Source organism: Engraulis encrasicolus, chromosome 20 (genome assembly GCF_034702125.1).
Source record: "Engraulis encrasicolus isolate BLACKSEA-1 chromosome 20, IST_EnEncr_1.0, whole genome shotgun sequence".
NCBI classification, from domain to species: domain Eukaryota; kingdom Metazoa; phylum Chordata; class Actinopteri; order Clupeiformes; family Engraulidae; genus Engraulis; species Engraulis encrasicolus.
In genome coordinates, this window is record NC_085876.1 from 23,636,910 (window position 1) to 23,654,806 (window position 17,897).

Sequence of the window (17,897 nt, forward strand, 5' to 3'; positions counted from 1 at the left end):
TCCAAGCGTCAACAAGCCGGGCCCAGCGGGAAAGGTGCGCGACACAGGGCACAGATGCCCATGACAAGCCAACTGCGATGCTCCTGCAGCAGACAGCAGAGCATGAAGCTGAACCAGCCAGATGCAGAATCCACAGCCGTAGGGGCGTGTACGCCCACCGGTGCCCAGAGCACTCATGTGAGACCATCCATAGCGAGGCCAACAGAGCGAACAGTCGTAAGCCACCGAAAACTCGAAGGGAGAGCCCGGAGTGGGGTCACTCCCGTACAGTAGTAGCAGTCAGAGTGGCATCCTGACCCCCGGATATACCACACATGAAGTGGGGAAATCATGAAGAACAATGGGAGAAGGAGCGGTAACGCTCCAACATACCAGTAGCAGCCGCAGCTGCAGTGGTGCCGGCACCAATGGCACTCTTAAGTAGCCCATGGCAAGTCCACGCATAGCCCAAGAGCTCGGGGGGACGACGTGCAGCAGTCGACCTACGCGCCACAGTCGAGGACAATGAAGGAAGCACCTGGGTCCTGTACCCAGGGCAGCAATGCCGACATACACGTGCACCGGTCACAGAGGCTTAAGCCCAACGGCACACTCCGCGAGCCAAGGGGCAAAAGAGTCCCAGGCTCAACCAGGTCAGGAGGACGTCGACATGCCAGACGTACGACAGTGGGCAAAAGCGGACAACAGGACGCAGAGCATATCTTGCATACCGAAGCCACAGCAGAAGAGGCGAAGGCACCAACTGTAATCACAACGTTCCACGGCGAAGTCGGCCAAGGCCAACAGACTCCAGACAGTCCCGCAGGAGTGCCAAAGAGCATAAAACAGGGTATGTGAAACCACTCACCCAGAGCAGCAGCAGTCGTACAGGCGGAAACGCCAACGGTGCATGCAAGGAGCTGACTGGTGGAGACACCCACGGTCAGCCAAACCCAGGAGAACGACTAGAACCAGTCGTGAGGTAGGGAAAAGCAAGCTACACAGAGGGGCATGAAGCGGAGCATCACGCGCAACTGTAGTAGTCATGGCGGTTGAGGTGCTCCGGGCGTCCACAAGAAGCCAATGGATGAAACAGCCGACAGCAGGCGGTATCCAGGAGAGCGACAGACAGTCGCAGGACGCTGAATGGTAGAGACCAGCAGAGGAGCGGGGAGCACACATGCGGTCTCATGCAAGTCATGCAGCCACGCAAGAGAGCAAGCGTGCAAGCATGCGAAGCAACCGAGCAAGCCATGTAAACCGGAATGGCAGGGTGCGTATGGCCCAGCGGCACGCCGTGGCAGCTGTAGTAGCCATGGCATCAACAAGCATGCCACAGGGTGGAGGCCACCTGTGGCCAGAAACCCACTCTGTAGCAGTAGCAGGTACGGCACTCACATGTAGCCATCGGGCGAAAAACACCCATGGCCAACCCACCCAGAAAGGGCCCAGTGCCAATGCAATGCAACAAGCAATGCAACTGGGCTGTGACTGTGTCACCTGAACAGAGGGCATGGTGCGGGCATCGGCGGCAGGCGACAGCTGTGGCGGCGGTGGGCGACAGTCGTGGCGGCGGTGGGCGACAGTCGTGGCGGCGGTGGGCGACAGTCGTGGCGGCGGTGGGCGACAGCCGTGGCGGCGGCGTGCGACCGTCCGGGTCGCTAGCAGGCAGGGCACATTTGAAAACACGGTCACCGTGTGTCAGAGGCTGCAGGTCGGCAAAACAGGGCCGACAACTCCACCAGTGGCCAGCGGAACTGTAGGCCGAGGGCCAAATCGCGTCAGCCCGGCCGTAAGTGCTCTCGCACGCAGACCTGAGCAAGCAGCACAGGTCACATCTGTCAACCTCAGCCGCAGGCATCTCAGCTCCAGGCAGGAGAGGCACCAGTCCCAGGGGCCTAGACGACAATGCATCAGTCAGGCAGGCAGGCACACAGGGCGAGGACACCCCAGTGGTAGCCGAGAGGGAAGCCAGCAGTCGGACAGTCAGGGCCGACGGGTAAACAAGGCAATACACACAGCAGGGCGAAGACACCCCAGTGGTAGCCGATGCAAGAGCTCCAGGCCAACTGGTGAATACCACACAGAAGGGGCTGGGACATCCAATGGCAGCCAAGAAGAAACCCAGTAATCAGGCAAGACGAGGGTCCCGTGTCGGGAAGCGAACACTGCAACACACAGAAGGGAACAAACAAACAACACATACCCACAGGGCGAGGGCATCCAATAGTAGGTAAAAAGTTGGCAGCAGGTAGGAGATGACACTACAATGTCCAGCAAATACTGCAAATATAAAACACAAGGGGCGAGGACGCCCCAAGTGTAGCCAACAGGAGCCAGCAGCCAGGCGGCAACACCAAGCTGACAAGCAAATAACAATGGACATTAACATTTTGGATTCGGCCTATTTTGGACACCAGATGGAAATTAGTAGCCTGGTGAACCAGCGCCACCCGCTGGACGGCAAAATGTTTTGTCTACGGGTGGGTCTGGCCTCGCATAATGATTCAATGAAGCCAGAATGCCATGAATCTGGCAAACCAATTACAACGCAAAGATGTGTTTTGAATCAAAGCGGGCAGGGTTTTGAGGGAAGGTTGTTCTCATCAACAATCTTCGGATGTATTATGCATCGAGGCCAGACTAAATTAGATTTCCACATTTAGTCTGGTTTATCAGGCTAGGAAATTAGCCCTCGGGCTACAATCTGCCATATTTACATATATGTACATGTATGTATACGTTCATTCATGTGCAATGTCCTGAAGAAATAAAGTAAAGTACATTACATTGCAATGTAGTCGGTAGGCGCTGTACACCCAGTGACTCACAATAGAGGACATACCATAAGCACAGCCAATATCATGGGCAGACAGGAGTAGCACAGTGATAGAAATGCAAGGCAAATATACACTTCTGGGGCGAAGACACCCCAGGTGAAAACAGACAATAATAAACCAGTGAAGAACACAACCCGGCAGGAATAACAACCGGGGTGAGCAGAGTGCAGCCAGAGAGAGAGAGAGATTGTATTGTAGATTGAATCTCTGGAGCAGCGTGACGCCAACGGTGCAAGGGCACAGCGAAACACACTGGCCCGTGGAGCAACCGTACAGACAGGCTACACTGTACAAACAATGAAGCCGTAACGTAAATACAGGCACGCGAACCCAAGTAACTGAGCTCGCGTCGAGTGTCACAACAATCGCCCAGTAATAGTAACATTCAGCGGCGAGAAACACCGCGAAAATAATCGAATCAGTAAATGACAGTCCACTTACCCAAACGATGGCCAACATAGGCAGGCAGGCGTTAATACCTAATCCCAACTCGAAAGCGTATCACGCCACGAGACCGCTCGTCAAATCCAGTTGCGGGAAACACCACTGAAGATAACGCGGTAGCAGTTAATACATGATCAGAAAACGGCCTACCTTCCACGGGAAAGGACAAGTTATTAGCCGCCAGTCGGCGAGAACAGTGCCTCGAGCCAGGGGCTAGGCAGGCTAGGTAGCCTAGCCAGCCCTCCTCCACCGAGCGGATAACACTCAGTCGGAGTCGGACACATCGTAAATGTGAAAGAGATACTCAAAGGAAAAAGCGACCAACGCCGTTTCATGGGGGGTGGAAAACCCACAGCCCCAACCCCATGGGTGCGAAACGAACAAAGCGTCAGGTCAATCCCAAAATCTCAAACGATCAACTCGAAACCTGCAATCGAGAAGATGAGAGACGTCGCTTCCTGGGTTCACCGGTGTCTTAACCCCTGACACGGGGGTCACCGGGTGACGTCACCCAGGTCACGTGTTACTTTGTTGATATTAATTCTCGACCTGCTGATCCGTAAGATGAATATTCAGTGCTGAAAGCACCGCCTCTGGCGGTCAGAAGGAACGAAATAAAACAGAAAATTTGAGAGTGCTGTCCTTTAGTCATTTTCATTTTATCAAGTCACATTGGCCAATCTGCACAGAGGTCAAATACGCGGAGTTTCTACCTCCGTCCAAAGAGGTTATGTTTTCGGTCGTCTGTTTGTCTGTCAGCAGGATAACTCAGAAAGTTATAAACAGATTTTTGAAGAAATTTTGTGTAAGTTACATTTTAGGCAGAATTCCACAGCGTGTAGATGTAAGGGCATCAGTGACCCCATGGCCTTCGCAGAGGTTTGCACTCTTTGAGTGTTTCTAGTTTCAGTTCAGTTCAGTTCAGTTTACTTTATTTGTACCCGTAGGTAAACTAGCAGTTTAAAAGAAAGATGGGTATCCTTACATATAGGGTATGTAAGATTGAAAACAGCACACATGCATGCGCAGGCAGTAGTAAATGCACTATATTTAATATTAGATGACGTGCACACGTACGCACACATACACGCACACTGATAGACAAGTGCACACATGCTTACGTGCACACACACACACACACACACGCACGCGCACGCGCACGCGCACACGCACACACAGTTGAGGTCAGGATGAGACTTGAAAAGCAAAGAAGACGCGTTCACACGATCGCCTAATGGTTTTCACGGTTCTCAACTAAACCATAAATGTACAGTATAAAGGAAGCAAAGGACAGCACTCTCATTCGCCCACCAACGCTTCGGGTAGAGCCCTTCTTCAGCGTGTGACGCCATTACACGCTGAAGAAGGGCTTTGCCCGAAACGTTCGTGGGCGAATAAATATAGAAAAATCTGAAGAGGTCAGGATGAGCCCAGTGATCCAGGAGCATGCGTGTCATTTGCTTATTGATTTGTCCATTATTGATTTGTCCATGCGTGCGCACGCACGCATACACACACACTGCAGTACACCCAAAGGAAGCTTGACATGACTCCATAGCAGACGAAATCGACACAGTCAGCAACATCACACACACACACAGGCTTGTGGGGTGGGCACTCACATTGTCGTCCAGCTGTGCTGAGACTCTGCAGTGCTCGGGCCCGAAATCTGCCTTTGGATTGTACGGTGGCATCTGAGGGAAAAATGTAATGGCTCATATTAATATGAAAAAGGACAAATACGCTTAGAAACTACAACACCAGCAATTTGGTGGTCAAATGATAGAGGTTTACCAAAATACACACAGGCCCACATCAAGAGACACACAGACCTCACTTCCAGAAGTAGCCAGATAACTTTGCATGAGTAAATCCTGTAACTACCCAGGAGCAATTCACAGCGCATTTCTGAAATGCTAGCCCAGTGGTTCTCAACCTTTTTTGAACAAACGCCCCCTTGGGCTCCTCACAAGCCTGCCAACGCCCCCTTGAACTCATCATAAACCTGACAACACCCCCCTGAATATCAAAAAAATAAACAGACAAATGGTACCCAATGGCAACTAAGCACCACCTGTATCCTCAGCTGTATCCTTCTCAACGCCCCCCCTAGAGCACCCCAACGCCCCCTGGGGGGCTGTACCGCCCCCGTTGGGAAACACTATGCTAGCCCTAGCAGTTAGCTTGAATACTATGGACTGCCAAGAGGAATCCAAATTTTAACATTTTACTAAACAAGCTAACCACATCACTGTTTGAGGGTTGCGAGTGCCGATTCACTTTTGTTGATTCCTTTGATGACACAAGATGAGATGCTCTTCCTTGTGTGGACAGTGCACATACAGAAACCTGGTATTTACAGTGCATTCTAACATACTGACCCTTGAATATGGACTTCTTAATATCCTGGCCAAGCCTCTCTAGGATGTGTTTTAGGGCTATTGCACCTTTTTTTTATTCAGATAGGACAGCGAGAGACACGGGAAATGAGTGGAGAGAGAGAGAGAGAGAGAGAGAGAGAGAGAGAGAGAGAGAGAGAGAGAGAGAGAGAGAGAGAGAGAGAGAGAGAGAGAGAGAAATGGGCAAGGATCAGAAAACGACTTCGGGCCTAAATCAAACATAAATGGCGCCCCATGCAGCTCATGTTGTGGAACATCTTGTGATGCAATGCCATGTGTTTGTTGACAGGTCAGTAGTACCAGAGATTCTTTAAGTATATAGAGATATGCCAATGTAATAGGTTGCTATGGGCACCTAACATGACCAGGTTCCGGTCTGCCTAAAGGGGCGTGTCATAATGCTCCTAGCATTGAATAGAACAGTCCTTAGGTCTGCCTAAAGGGGGATTTCCCCCCCTCCCCCTTGCAATAATAGAACCCGGAAACAATGGGCCAATGGAACCTCTCTCTACTCTCTCTGGTAGTACCGCACCTTGCAGAGCTCTAAATTAACACCAGCCAATCAACCGAGTTCTGGTGAAATTTCAGTTTGGCTGGTAGAAAAGACCAACTTACTAGCCACTGTGACCCATTAGTGAGTGTATGTTTGGCATGTAAAAGTAGCATCTAGTAACTAGCCATTTTGGCTGGTGATGAAAAAAAAGTTAATGTAGAGCCCTGGTACCTTGAATATGCCCTGCTTGATGTCCTGGCCGAGCCTCTCGCCCATACGGCCCACGTTGTCCGACATCTTGTTCATGCCCTCCGCCAGGCTGTCGGGGAAGGACTTGACCGCGTTTGACACGTTGCGCATAGAACTCCGCAGCGGGTTCACAAAGGTGTCCATCTGCAACAGGTTCACATACAAGTTAACATGTAGGGGCGATGTGGCGCGGCGCGCTAAGCCCCCCACATTTGGGCATGCATGCCCATGGGGACCCCGTTTCGAGTCCGGCCAGGGTAATTTCCCAATCCTCCTCCATCTCTCTCTCCCATTAACTTCCTGTCAGCATCTCACACTGTCCGGTCAATAAAGGCATAAAAAGCCCCCAAAATATATATATATATAAAAAAGTTTATAACGGAGAGCATTCAAGAGTTTTATTATATAAGTTTTGAATTAACGCGATGTGAATCAGGGGGGGACATATAGGGTTCAGAAAGTAAAAAACCCTGCCACATATTGGCTACAGCCAATTCAGTGAACCAGTTCACCCTAATTACCACATCCCTTCAGCCAGGTCGACGACCTAATTAGTGAAATCACCTAATCAGTGAAGCACAGATAGAAGACATTTCTGACGGGACTTTTAAGTTTCTCAATCCAGTCGGTCCGCCCCTGATGTGGATGACATACTAGACAACACGTATACGTAGCATGGCATGGCATGGCAAAACATGATATATGTAACCCAAAATACTTAGGATTACTTAAAACAAAGGCAAAGTTGAAAAGTTGAATCGCATTACGACTTGTGATTCTTAAGAGTCCAAAATACTCCACAGTAATGCAATAGTAGACACAAGTCAGTAGGTTAAGCACTCAGCGAGTCCCAAAAATACCAAAATCTGCAAAAACACTATTGCATTTCAAATGACAAAGGGTCCTATAAACTATAAACTACCAATAAACTATAAACAACCAATAAAAAGAAAAAAGGGTAAAAAACCAAAGATATATGAATGGCCTGCTTTTAACAGCTCTCCCTCTCTCTATCCTAAGACTTCCTGGCCTTCTTCAAAGCAACCCCTGACCTCTCCATCGGCTTTCATTCTCCTATCCTATTAGCTCTCTTTCTACAGCACTGCAGGAGCACTGCAGGAGCACTCACACAGGCTGTACGCTGCATATAGACCTGACCAGCACACAGACAGAGGGTGCATTCCAATATGCAACCTTGCGTCCTCCACTTGCTTGTGGCCTCGTAACAGGAAATAATATGTCGTGATGACAACAGCACTGACAACAGCATTATATTTCAATATCTCGCAAAAGCTCAATAGTAAAGCAATTTTCTCATTTGCAAACTGGATGGTGAATGAAGAATAGTGACCCAAAAATTGTTGTGTTTAGGCTGACAGCGGGGAAACTTAATTGCTTTCTACACGGAGGCGGGGCATCAGCAAAACGTGAGGCCACAAGCACAAGTGGAGGACGCAAGATCGCATATTGGAATGCACACAGACAGGTCAGGCCATGCCAGTGGAGAGACAGGTTAGGGTGAGTGTGTGTGTGTGTTTTTTTTTTAAACTCACCTTACGTGCAAAGTCACCCTTGCCTTTACTATAGGCTTTGTTCTCGAGGAAGTCGTAGATGTAGGGAGTAAGGCTGGGGCAGGCTTTCACCATCTCTGGATTTAGCAGCAGCTACGGGTTGAGAAGGCAGACAGACAGGAAGAGGGATATTATGTGTTGTGTGTACATTTGTGTTACTGTGTTACATTGGCTTAGGCGAGAGAGAGAGAAAGAGAGAGAGAGACAGAGAGAGACAGAGAGACAGAGAGAGAGAGACAGAGAGAGAGAGACAGAGAGAGAGAGAGAGAGAGAGAGAGAGAGAGAGAGACAGAGACAGAGACAGAGACAGAGAGACAGAGAGAGACAGAGAGACAGAGACACACACACTTCTGTCCAAACAAGAAAAGGCCTAGAATAGTACTGTTTTGATTAAATATTAAGGGTTCAAAACAACAAGTCCTTGCTGAATTTGCTTTGTTCTCTGAGAGGCTAGAAAACATAGAAGAGTGTGGATATTACAAATGAAGGAACTTATCAAGAACGGTTAAGGAGGTGTTTTAAGAGACCACCGTGGAGAGAAACATTGAAATTGATGTACCTCAGGGCTTTTTCCAGGATTTTTTAGTATGAGGGAGCAAGGGGGGGTGCGGTGCGTGATTTTAAAAAAAAATGAAGGTAAAATGGGGCTTTTTGAGACTATCTGAGAGGGACATTTTTTACTTTTGTGGACATCCTAAAAGTACAATGTTTAGGGGCCTATGAAATCCGTTTTAATTTTTCTCAAATTCCGTTTTATTTTTTCTCAAATTCCATTTTTTTCGGATGTATTTTTTGCCAAATCGGATTTTTTACATTTTTGAACTTATTTTCCCCTTTCACCCCCCCCAACAAAATTTCTTAGTTATTTAGTTCAAACTGGTGGGTGGACAGAGCCAACCACTCATGGTTGAATGGTAGGTAGAGAAAAGAAAAGTAAAATTACCTACTAGCTTTTTGTAATATCAGCCCTCCAAATATTCCAGGTAATAAGGTAGCTGAAATGTACATGCGCATATATTCTATTAAATACACGTGACGCACCAGAAGGCGAATTCACTTCTGGTGCATTGAAGTTGGACTCGGGCGAAGTTGGACTCGGGCTGCATCAGGTTTTCTCGAATAAGTTTGGCTATATTGCAACGTGCAGCTACATTAGAGACATTTTTGGTCACGTTATATGTAGGCATTAAATAAATAGCCTCGCAAAGTCCCTACCGTCTACCGTTCCACACAAAGACATGTTTTACAAGACGGCCGTTTTCTTCTGATGATGACTTGACCCTTTTTCAAAGTTGCTGCTAACTTTTAGTCACTATGCTCCGTGGCCAACAAAGTCAACAAGACATGATCAAAGCATTGCCTGATCAGTTTTTATTTTACAGCGGTCACGTCTGTTGTAACAAACTCCAAACTCGTGCCTCGCGTCGGATGATTTCATTGTTTATTAAGATGCAGTGGAGAGCCGCCCGTCTTTTCTGTGACGCATCGCATTGTCTTGGTAACAGACGGTCAGGACAACGCGTTTATGCCTGACCTCCTCACCTGTTCTACTAGGCAAAATTTGAGTGCTGTTGAGTATTAAGATTTCTTCAATGCTCTGACGGCCAGTGTTAGGACGCGGGAGACAATCGGAAACGCCGCTTGGGAGAGAGATGCGTTCACTGTCAGCATGCGCTGACATGGATCATGGATAGAACTTTTGCGCATCACCTCGCGTGGGCCAGATATGATATCGTGGCCATATTTTGTGTTTGAAATGTCTTTTAGACTGATAAATGATGACGAAAATAATGGATTTTTAATTTTATCATAAGAAATGAGCAAATTCCGTGCAATTCCGCGTTTATAACCAAATTCCGTTTTAATGTACAAAAAAAAAAAAAAACATGAGGGCGCATCCACGGAGTATGAGGGCGTGGCGCCCTTATTTCCCCGTTCAGAAAAAGCCCTGTACCTGTAGATATGCATTGAGGTCCTTTTTCCTCTTCTCTAGGAAGTCTCTGTCCATATTGTTGAAGGTCTTCTTCCCGGGCAGCTTCAGTATGGTTGTGAGGTTCTCAAACTGCAGAAGGGCGAGGGCAATATCAAGTTAGGGTGTAGTGGAAAGCGCGCACATCCAGCAGAAAAGCATCAGCAGGTGCCAAATCAAGAAACTGTCACATGTACTGTAAGAGCGGGAAAGGATCTGCACACTGCTTGCAAAAGACTTCATTTATTTGGATCTATGATCGAAACGTTGCTCAAAAAAAATTTCTTTTGCTAGCAGTGTGCAGATCCTTTCCCGCTCCTACAATATCAAGTTAGGAAAACATGGCTGACAATTGGTGAGAAAAACGCAGTAATGAAAAAACATATAAAATGTACAGTCTACAAAAATGTTGCATTTTTTTGTAGAATTACCCCCAGCAACTGTAAGTTGTATGTTAATCAATCAACCCAGACCCCCGCTGCCAAAAAAACCCCCTAAGCTTCCACACTGCTAGATCAGAATTTGAACAGCTAGAACAATTCCAATAGACTTCAATGCTGCCCATCAACAACAAATACAACATTAAAAAGTGCACTTAAGCATCCATAGTCAGGCCAGATGTTTACCACACTCTGTGCAGGCATGTGGCCACACACAGACACAGAGACACACACAGAGACACAGAGACACACACAGAGACACAGACACACACACAGACACAGACACAGAGACAGAGACAGAGACAGAGACAGAGACAGAGACACAGACACAGACACAGACACAGACACAGACACAGACACAGACACAGACACAGACACAGACACAGACACACACACACACACACACACACACACACACACACACACACAGACACAGACACACACACACACAGACACTTGTCTGAACAGGACTAGATCTAAAGCTACCGAAAAGGAAGCCTGGGGGGGAGAGGAGAAGAGAGGGAGATGCTCTGGCAGTACCAGTGGCCCGTGCCAGATGAGGCTGATGATAACAAACCCGCCTGGAAGCACAAAATCCCGCCCAATTCTATTGATTTCTATGGGCAAAAATTGGCCGTTTTTTTCTCCAGAATCCATTTTACCCGCAGACTGCCATTCTAAGTAGCCCAATTGGACGGGAAACCGCTCAATCTGGCAACACTGCCAGTGCCCGTGCCAGTCACCTGTTCTGTGATGCGCATGTGGAAGTCGTGGAAGTCGCTATAGCGACGGTAGGTCTTCCAGGTGTCCTCGCTGCCGTCGGCGTTCTTGCGGAAGACGGTGATGGCGTAGAGCGCGTAGGTCTTGCCGTGGTCGTTGCACACGCCTGCCACGGGAAGGTGGTTTAGAAAAGCGTCAGCTACCCCGCCGAGACCACACCAGAGCAGACCAGACATGGAGGAGGTGGACGGAACGCACGGACGGAAGGAGTGAAGGATGGATGGATGGATGGATGGATGTGCAGGAAGAAAGGAAGAAAAGAAGGGGAAAGGAGGCAAGAAGCACACCCGAGAAAGACGAAAAGATGGAAAAAAAGATTGAGAAAGGAGAGAAGGGTAGATAAATAAAAGATAAACAGGGAGAGACCGAAAAAGAAAACGATACATAGAGAGAAAGAAATAGAGAAAGAGAGAAATAGAAACAGAGAAAGAAGGGAGGCGAGTAAAACAAAGGAAGGCAGCGTGATGCAGAGTGAGCATTATTTAGCAGAGAGGTGAAAAGATGGTGAGCGAAGCAGAGGTGGAAAGGGACAGACAGCAAGGAGAGAGGGATGGAATGGGGGAGGATAAACAAAGGGAGGAAAATGAAGAGAAGGCAGACAAAAAAATAAATGGTAAAAGTGATGGAATGATAGTGCTCAAAAGGAAAGAAAAACAGTGAACACATGAAGTGGTTGTGAAATAGAGGACTTAATGGAAGAAAAAAGATGCACAGAGCTTACAGGAGATGCGTGGAGAGATGCACACATGCATACACACATACAGTATAAATAGTTCCCAGTAGCCTCATTTCCCATCCAGCCCGTTATCAACACGTACCAGTGTCGGAGATGTAGGCGTTCAGTGACAGGATCTCATCGGCAGTGGCATTGGTCAGATCGTCCAACGACTGCAAAACATACGGGACACAAGGAGTTTATTTGACTATTAGGTGACCCATCGACTGACTTATTAAGCTACTAAACGCACACAGAGAAATCCTCCTTTAAAAAAGGTCCACTGTGTAATTTTTAGTAGTTAATTTCCAAACTTTATGCTATTCACACATTTCTTTATCATGAATATTTACCACCCCCACCATCAATGTCTAAGTATTCCTTGCGGAAATGCACACTTTTCATCAATGAATAGGTGGCCATTTTAAATGACCAGTGATGGGATCCAACTAATCCAAACTAGTACCTCCAACCCTTTTGTTTGTGGCCTAATGATGCGATTAACAGAAATAGTTTTCAATATCTGTCAATTCAAAGATTGTTTTATTATTTGCAATTGGCATGTTGAATGGAGGAAAGCTCCCCAAAAGTTGCTCTGCCTAGGATGACAGCGAGGAAACATTTTCTCCACAGAGTCGGGGCGACCCAAAAGCAAGAGGCCACATGCCAAAGAAAGGACTAGGGGTGTAAATCACAGCCTCCATGACGATACGATACGGTATCGATTTCTTAAAGCAGGGATTTGATTATTTTCGATACTTAAAGGCCGCCTCTCAACGTCATTTCATTAATATTGCTGTGTTCCCCATTGTTATTGAACGTGTTATGAGTTGGTCCTGTTTCAAAAAACGTTCTGGTTGCTTTGTTTCAAGCCGTTCTTGCAAGCTAGCAAGGTGGTTGGTGGAGAAACGTGAGGGTGTTCCGGGTTTCTCGTGGAAATGCGTCTCTGATTGGCTCACTCCTCCTGCTCTCGTGGAAATGCGTCTCTGATTGGCTCAGTCCTCCTGTCCTCGGAGAGCTTGTAATGGGAAACAGAGGGTCTTTCTCAAATGCAAGGCCAGTGTCCTTCCAAGTGTATCAGCCTAATTAGTCACGCCCAGTGATTGGATACTTTTTGGTGAACTCTACAGAATATCCAATCACTGGGTATGACTAATAAAGGGTATCCAATCACTGGGCGTGCCTAATTAGGCTGATACACTTGGAAGGACACTGGCCTTGCATTTGAGAAAGACCCAGAGTCGCCACTTCCCCGGGTGGTACTGCACTATAGGGGCGCCAACGGAGGCATGCAGGCTCCATTCAGGGCTGTGCTGTTTCGACAGCGACCCCTAGGCGAGCTGCAGGCACGGAGCAACCAGTGTGGGCATGCTGTATGTATGAGGCTTTGTGCTTTGTGTGTATCTGAGAGTAGCAACCAGCTGATAGCTAAGCTAAGCTAGGTTTCGCTCGTTTCTCTGCATTATTTATGTCAATTGGGAAACACCGGGAAACACAGCCAGGCAAGGTGACGCACCGCTATGAGAGCCTTGCAAGTGAGTTTAACTTGGGGTGACTGTCCGATTTTCAAAAGGAGTGATTAAAACTGTGTTTTATCGGAAGTTGGCCTTTAAGAATTCCCCACGATACGATACGATTTGATTCGATGGGATTTTTTCCAATTACTTCTCTACTCCTATTATGTAATGGAGCTAGGGCATTGGACAGGGGCCAGCGATTAGATCATTTTCGATACTTAGGAATGCCTCACGATACGATACGATACGATACGATGCGATTCAATGAAATCGTCGGCTGCATCGATACATTTTCAATATTATTTACACCCTTGGAAAGGATGGGATGTACTAGTTTGAGTTGGACCCATGTGCATCATTAACAGCTTTGGCTGAAAAAAAAACACTTTCTTTGGTCAGTGGAGCAAAATAATTCAGAGTTTATCTTTAAAGGATAACTTCTGCCAATTTCAATATGCTGTTGTATTGCTCACGCTACCCTTGACTTGTCAGTACCCGGTGATGCCGCTTTTTTCGACTGAGCCCTTCCCAAGATCTGAGCTATTCTAATGGGGGCAGATTTTGTTTACATTAACATTTTTCTTAACATAGGCCTATTCCAAATATTACCCCAAAAGGTATCGCTGTTTGCTAGTTGTCTGCTGATGTTGCATAACCTTTTGGATGTTATTGGGAATAAATCACAATGTTTTTTTGAACGCCTGCCCCCATTACAACGACCAGGATCTCGGAAAAGGCTGACGAAGAAAAAAAAAGTTCTCAGTACTGACAAGTCCACTGGCTGTGTGAGCATTACAACTACATGTCGAAACTGGCAGAAGATATTCTTTAAGTCAAGTGACAGGCTGACACTACAATAAGAAAAAAAATCACAAGACATACCAGATTAATGCTTCCCGTTGGGGATCCATTGAAGGACTCTGCATGGGACAGAAGCAACAGAGAGAGGGGCAGAGAGAACAAGAGACAAAACAAATGAACGAGATCAATGCTAGCCACAGCACCTTCTAACCCAACCAAATAAATAATGCCTCACTTCAACTTTACACTTGTGCTGATCTATCTGGATATCAAATGAATCACAAGGGTTAGGATTAGTGTCTACTTAACGAGTCCACTACTCAACGCTTCTCCACAAGCAGAGATGTTTCCTTCCAACAAGTAACTGGGTAACCAGTAGACCTGTGTTCTCGTCTTATGATCAGCTACGCCTCTGCTGGTTGGAACAAATTTGTGGTGGGTTCTTGCAAGGTTTTTAGGGGTTTCCAGTAACAACAAAGTCTATTTCACTAGGTACAATGGACTAACTGGTGTAACAGCAATGTAATATCGTTATTAATCGTGTAATCGTTCTTACACTTACTTACTTACTTACTTTACTTTATTTGTTCAGGACATTGCACATTAATGAACATATACATACATGTACATATATGTAAACATGCCAGATTGTAGCCCAAGGGCTAATTTCCATCTGGTGTCCAATAGGCAGGCTAGATGTTTACAAGCACATGAATCTACTTTTACTTTGACACTTCTGCATAGAAGACAGCCTTTGGTAATTGAGTATTCAATTGTGCTTGTATGCAGCTCCATCTAGGAAGCTGGGCTTCATGGGCATATTGTGTGTGTGTGTGTGTGTGTGTGTGTGTGTGTGTGTGTGTGTGTGTGTGTGTGTGTGTGTGTGTGTGTGTGTGTGTGTGTGTGTGTGTGTGTGTGTGTGTGTGTGTGTGTGTGTGTGTGTGTGTGTGTGTGTGTGTGTGCCTCTGTCCCCATCGACTGAGCCCCTATAGTTGGGTTCTTTTAAAGTGCTCGCAAATGTGTATGTGTGTGTGTGCCTACATCCCTGAATCTGAACCTGTAGCTGGGTTCCTTTAGAATGGTGTGTGTGTGTGTGTGTGTGTGTGTGTGCGCGCCTGCGTACCTCCGTCCCCGTCATCTGAGCCCCTGTAGCTGGGTTCCTTGAGCATATCCAGCTCAGCCAGCATGCGTACGTAGAGAGGGTGCTGCTTAAAGGACGGGTAGTAGCGCTCGTCCCTCAACATCTTGTCATACACCTGAGTAGAGCAGTGATGAACATGGAAGTCAGTGTGATTACAATGTGTGAAAAGGAAAGCTGGTCATCAAGATTACACACAGCACACAACAAAATGTAACCCCTTTGTATATTAATAGAGGGTTTTCTTTGTGCGTGTGTGTGTGTGTGCGCACTCATGTGGTTGCTTGCGTGCGTGCGTGCGTGCGTGCGTGCGTGCATGGGAGAACAGGACGAGAGAGCGGCATTAATGTGATAGAGAGTTAGAAGATAATAGGTTGACCGAGACAGACAAACAGTGCGGGACAAAGAGAAGTGGATTAAAAATAAAGAACAATACAAAACTACTGGGTTTACAAATCCCCAAACCTGATTACAGATTCACACACGGTAGAGCAGGCAGCCAGACAGCCAGGCTCACATACACACCTTTCTCTGGATGTCGTCAAATATCTCTGGGGTGGGATCCTCTTTGTTGAGTTTCTCCCCCAGCTTGAGAATGGAGGCTTCGTCTACCTGCACTCTGGGAGAGGCCTTGTGGACAGACAGATGAGAAGAAGAAGGGATGCAGAGGCAGGAGGGGAGAGATGAACACGAGAGAAGGAGAGGGAAGAGACCGAAGAAGAGAAGTTAGAGAGGCAGAGGGGAGAGATGAGCAGAAGAGGGAGACGTTTTTGGTTATAATAACATATTAAAACATGTTTGTGAAGAAGTGTCCTCAAATGCAAATAAAAATGTTCGGATGCGAGCAACTGGATCAGTTCATTTTTTCTAGAAACGCTGAAGATGGCTTCGACCAAAACGTCTGTCTGTGGGTCATGCTATCCCACTAAATAATAATAAACAAAGCAGGAACTGAACCCGAGTACGGCTTTTCTACAACAAATAAAACACTAAAAGATATTACCGGTAAGTACAAAAGGTTAAGGTCAGCCCGGCTGGCGCCTCCTAGTGTTGCAACTGCTCAATTAATCGCACTACAGTCACTAGCTGCCCCCGGAGTGAAAGTGGCGTTATGCAACAAGGCAGGCTAGAGTAGTCCCCTTGGTCTGGTGCCCTGCTTCTTGCCTGGTATAGCCAACAATGGCTACTGCCACACCTCTTACTTAGCCTGGCTCTCAGGCAGACCCTTCGTGCATTTCCGCTCAACTTTGTGAGCTCGCACGAGGGTCTGGAAATCTTAGACGAGCCCGAAGGGAATCAGAAGTCTCACAGCCTGTCCAATCGGGATCGCGGGGCGGGTTATATACAAGTCAGTGGTTGAAGTATGTGATTTTAAAGTGAAGTGGTATAGCCAAGTGAATTCGGTCACTCAATCAGGTTCGAGCTGTTTTGAACACAAAAAGAGTTAAGCGATTGACAATGTTCCAACAACCATCGCGTGAGAACCAGGTTACCTCTTACTCGCCATACCCTGATACCGTTCTCTGAGTATGGCAGTGCAAATTTTACATCCATGCTAGCAGTCAACATTGAGTCCTATGAGACCAGCTGGCGGCTAACTGGTCTCATAGGAGTCCATGTTAACTGCTAGCTTGGAGGTAAAATTTGCACTGCCGTACTCAGAGAACGGTTGAAAGTACAGGAGAATGGCAAAGCCCTACTATTTAACTCAAGGGAAGGTGTAAAATAAGGACAGTATCACTTTAACAGAAAGGTACTAGTCCTAGACCCCTAGTGCAGCTGTGATACTATACTTTACTGCCCTACAAAGGCAAAGTGTAGTAACTACATATTTTGTCTGGACTGAAAATGGTCTTCATTATACCTACTTTGCTATACCTTGTGACATAGCAGTATGGTCCAAATGTGTCCTGTTTTAGACATATTGCCATGTCAAATTTTCAGGAACTACAATTAGGGATGTTAACCGGTAACCGGTTAACCGATAGTCGACTGGATCAACGATAACCGGTTAAATTTTCTGCCACCGGTTAACCGGTAATAATAATTCTAATAATAATTTCCTTCCAAAAAGCCCCCAAAAACTATAATTTTGAGGTTTTGGTACGATAATTCAGCATTTTCCATCTAGCGACACTGGTTGGACATGACAAGTCCTGTCTGAGCAGCAAAAAGAAAGGCTTATGTGAAAAATAAAATGTAAAAAATTCAGTGCTGTGCCTATCAGGCACGCGAATGTTATGTCATTTAAGATTGCCGGTTAACCGGTTAACCACCGGTTAATGAGTCTCAGTAACCGGTTAAGATATTTTTCAATTTTTGCCATCCCTAACTACAATGTCCAACCAAATAGCAATACTTTGAAGCCCTTTTTCTCAGTTTCAATGCTGCACATTGCCTTTGTAGGGCAGTATAGTGATTTATACTGTAGTGAAAATGGTTTAACCACTACTTTACTGACCTTATCAGAGAGGTACTGTTCGTAGACCCCCAGGGCAGCTGTAATACTCTACTATAATGATTTATACTATAGTGACTATGGTTTAATGGCTACTGTCCTTA

At 46.7% G+C, this 17,897-nt stretch overlaps 1 protein-coding gene across 3 annotated transcripts in view; it reads right to left on the bottom strand.

Moving 5' to 3' along the window:
* snx13 (sorting nexin 13) overlaps positions 1–17,897 on the bottom strand; it is a 59,663-nt gene that overhangs the window by 7,186 nt on the left and 34,580 nt on the right. For 2 of the 3 annotated variants that reach the window (XM_063185634.1, XM_063185632.1), the window contains 9 exons: positions 15,861–15,965; positions 15,321–15,453; positions 14,279–14,316; positions 11,983–12,052; positions 11,128–11,303; positions 9,930–10,037; positions 7,958–8,068; positions 6,387–6,548; positions 4,886–4,957 (listed from right to left, as the gene is read on the bottom strand). In XM_063185634.1, the coding sequence (XP_063041704.1) occupies positions 4,886–4,957; positions 6,387–6,548; positions 7,958–8,068; positions 9,930–10,037; positions 11,128–11,303; positions 11,983–12,052; positions 14,279–14,316; positions 15,321–15,453; positions 15,861–15,965 (975 nt within the window). The remainder of the gene's footprint in view (positions 1–4,885; positions 4,958–6,386; positions 6,549–7,957; positions 8,069–9,929; positions 10,038–11,127; positions 11,304–11,982; positions 12,053–14,278; positions 14,317–15,320; positions 15,454–15,860; positions 15,966–17,897) is intronic. The other variant, XM_063185633.1, reaches the window with a different exon arrangement.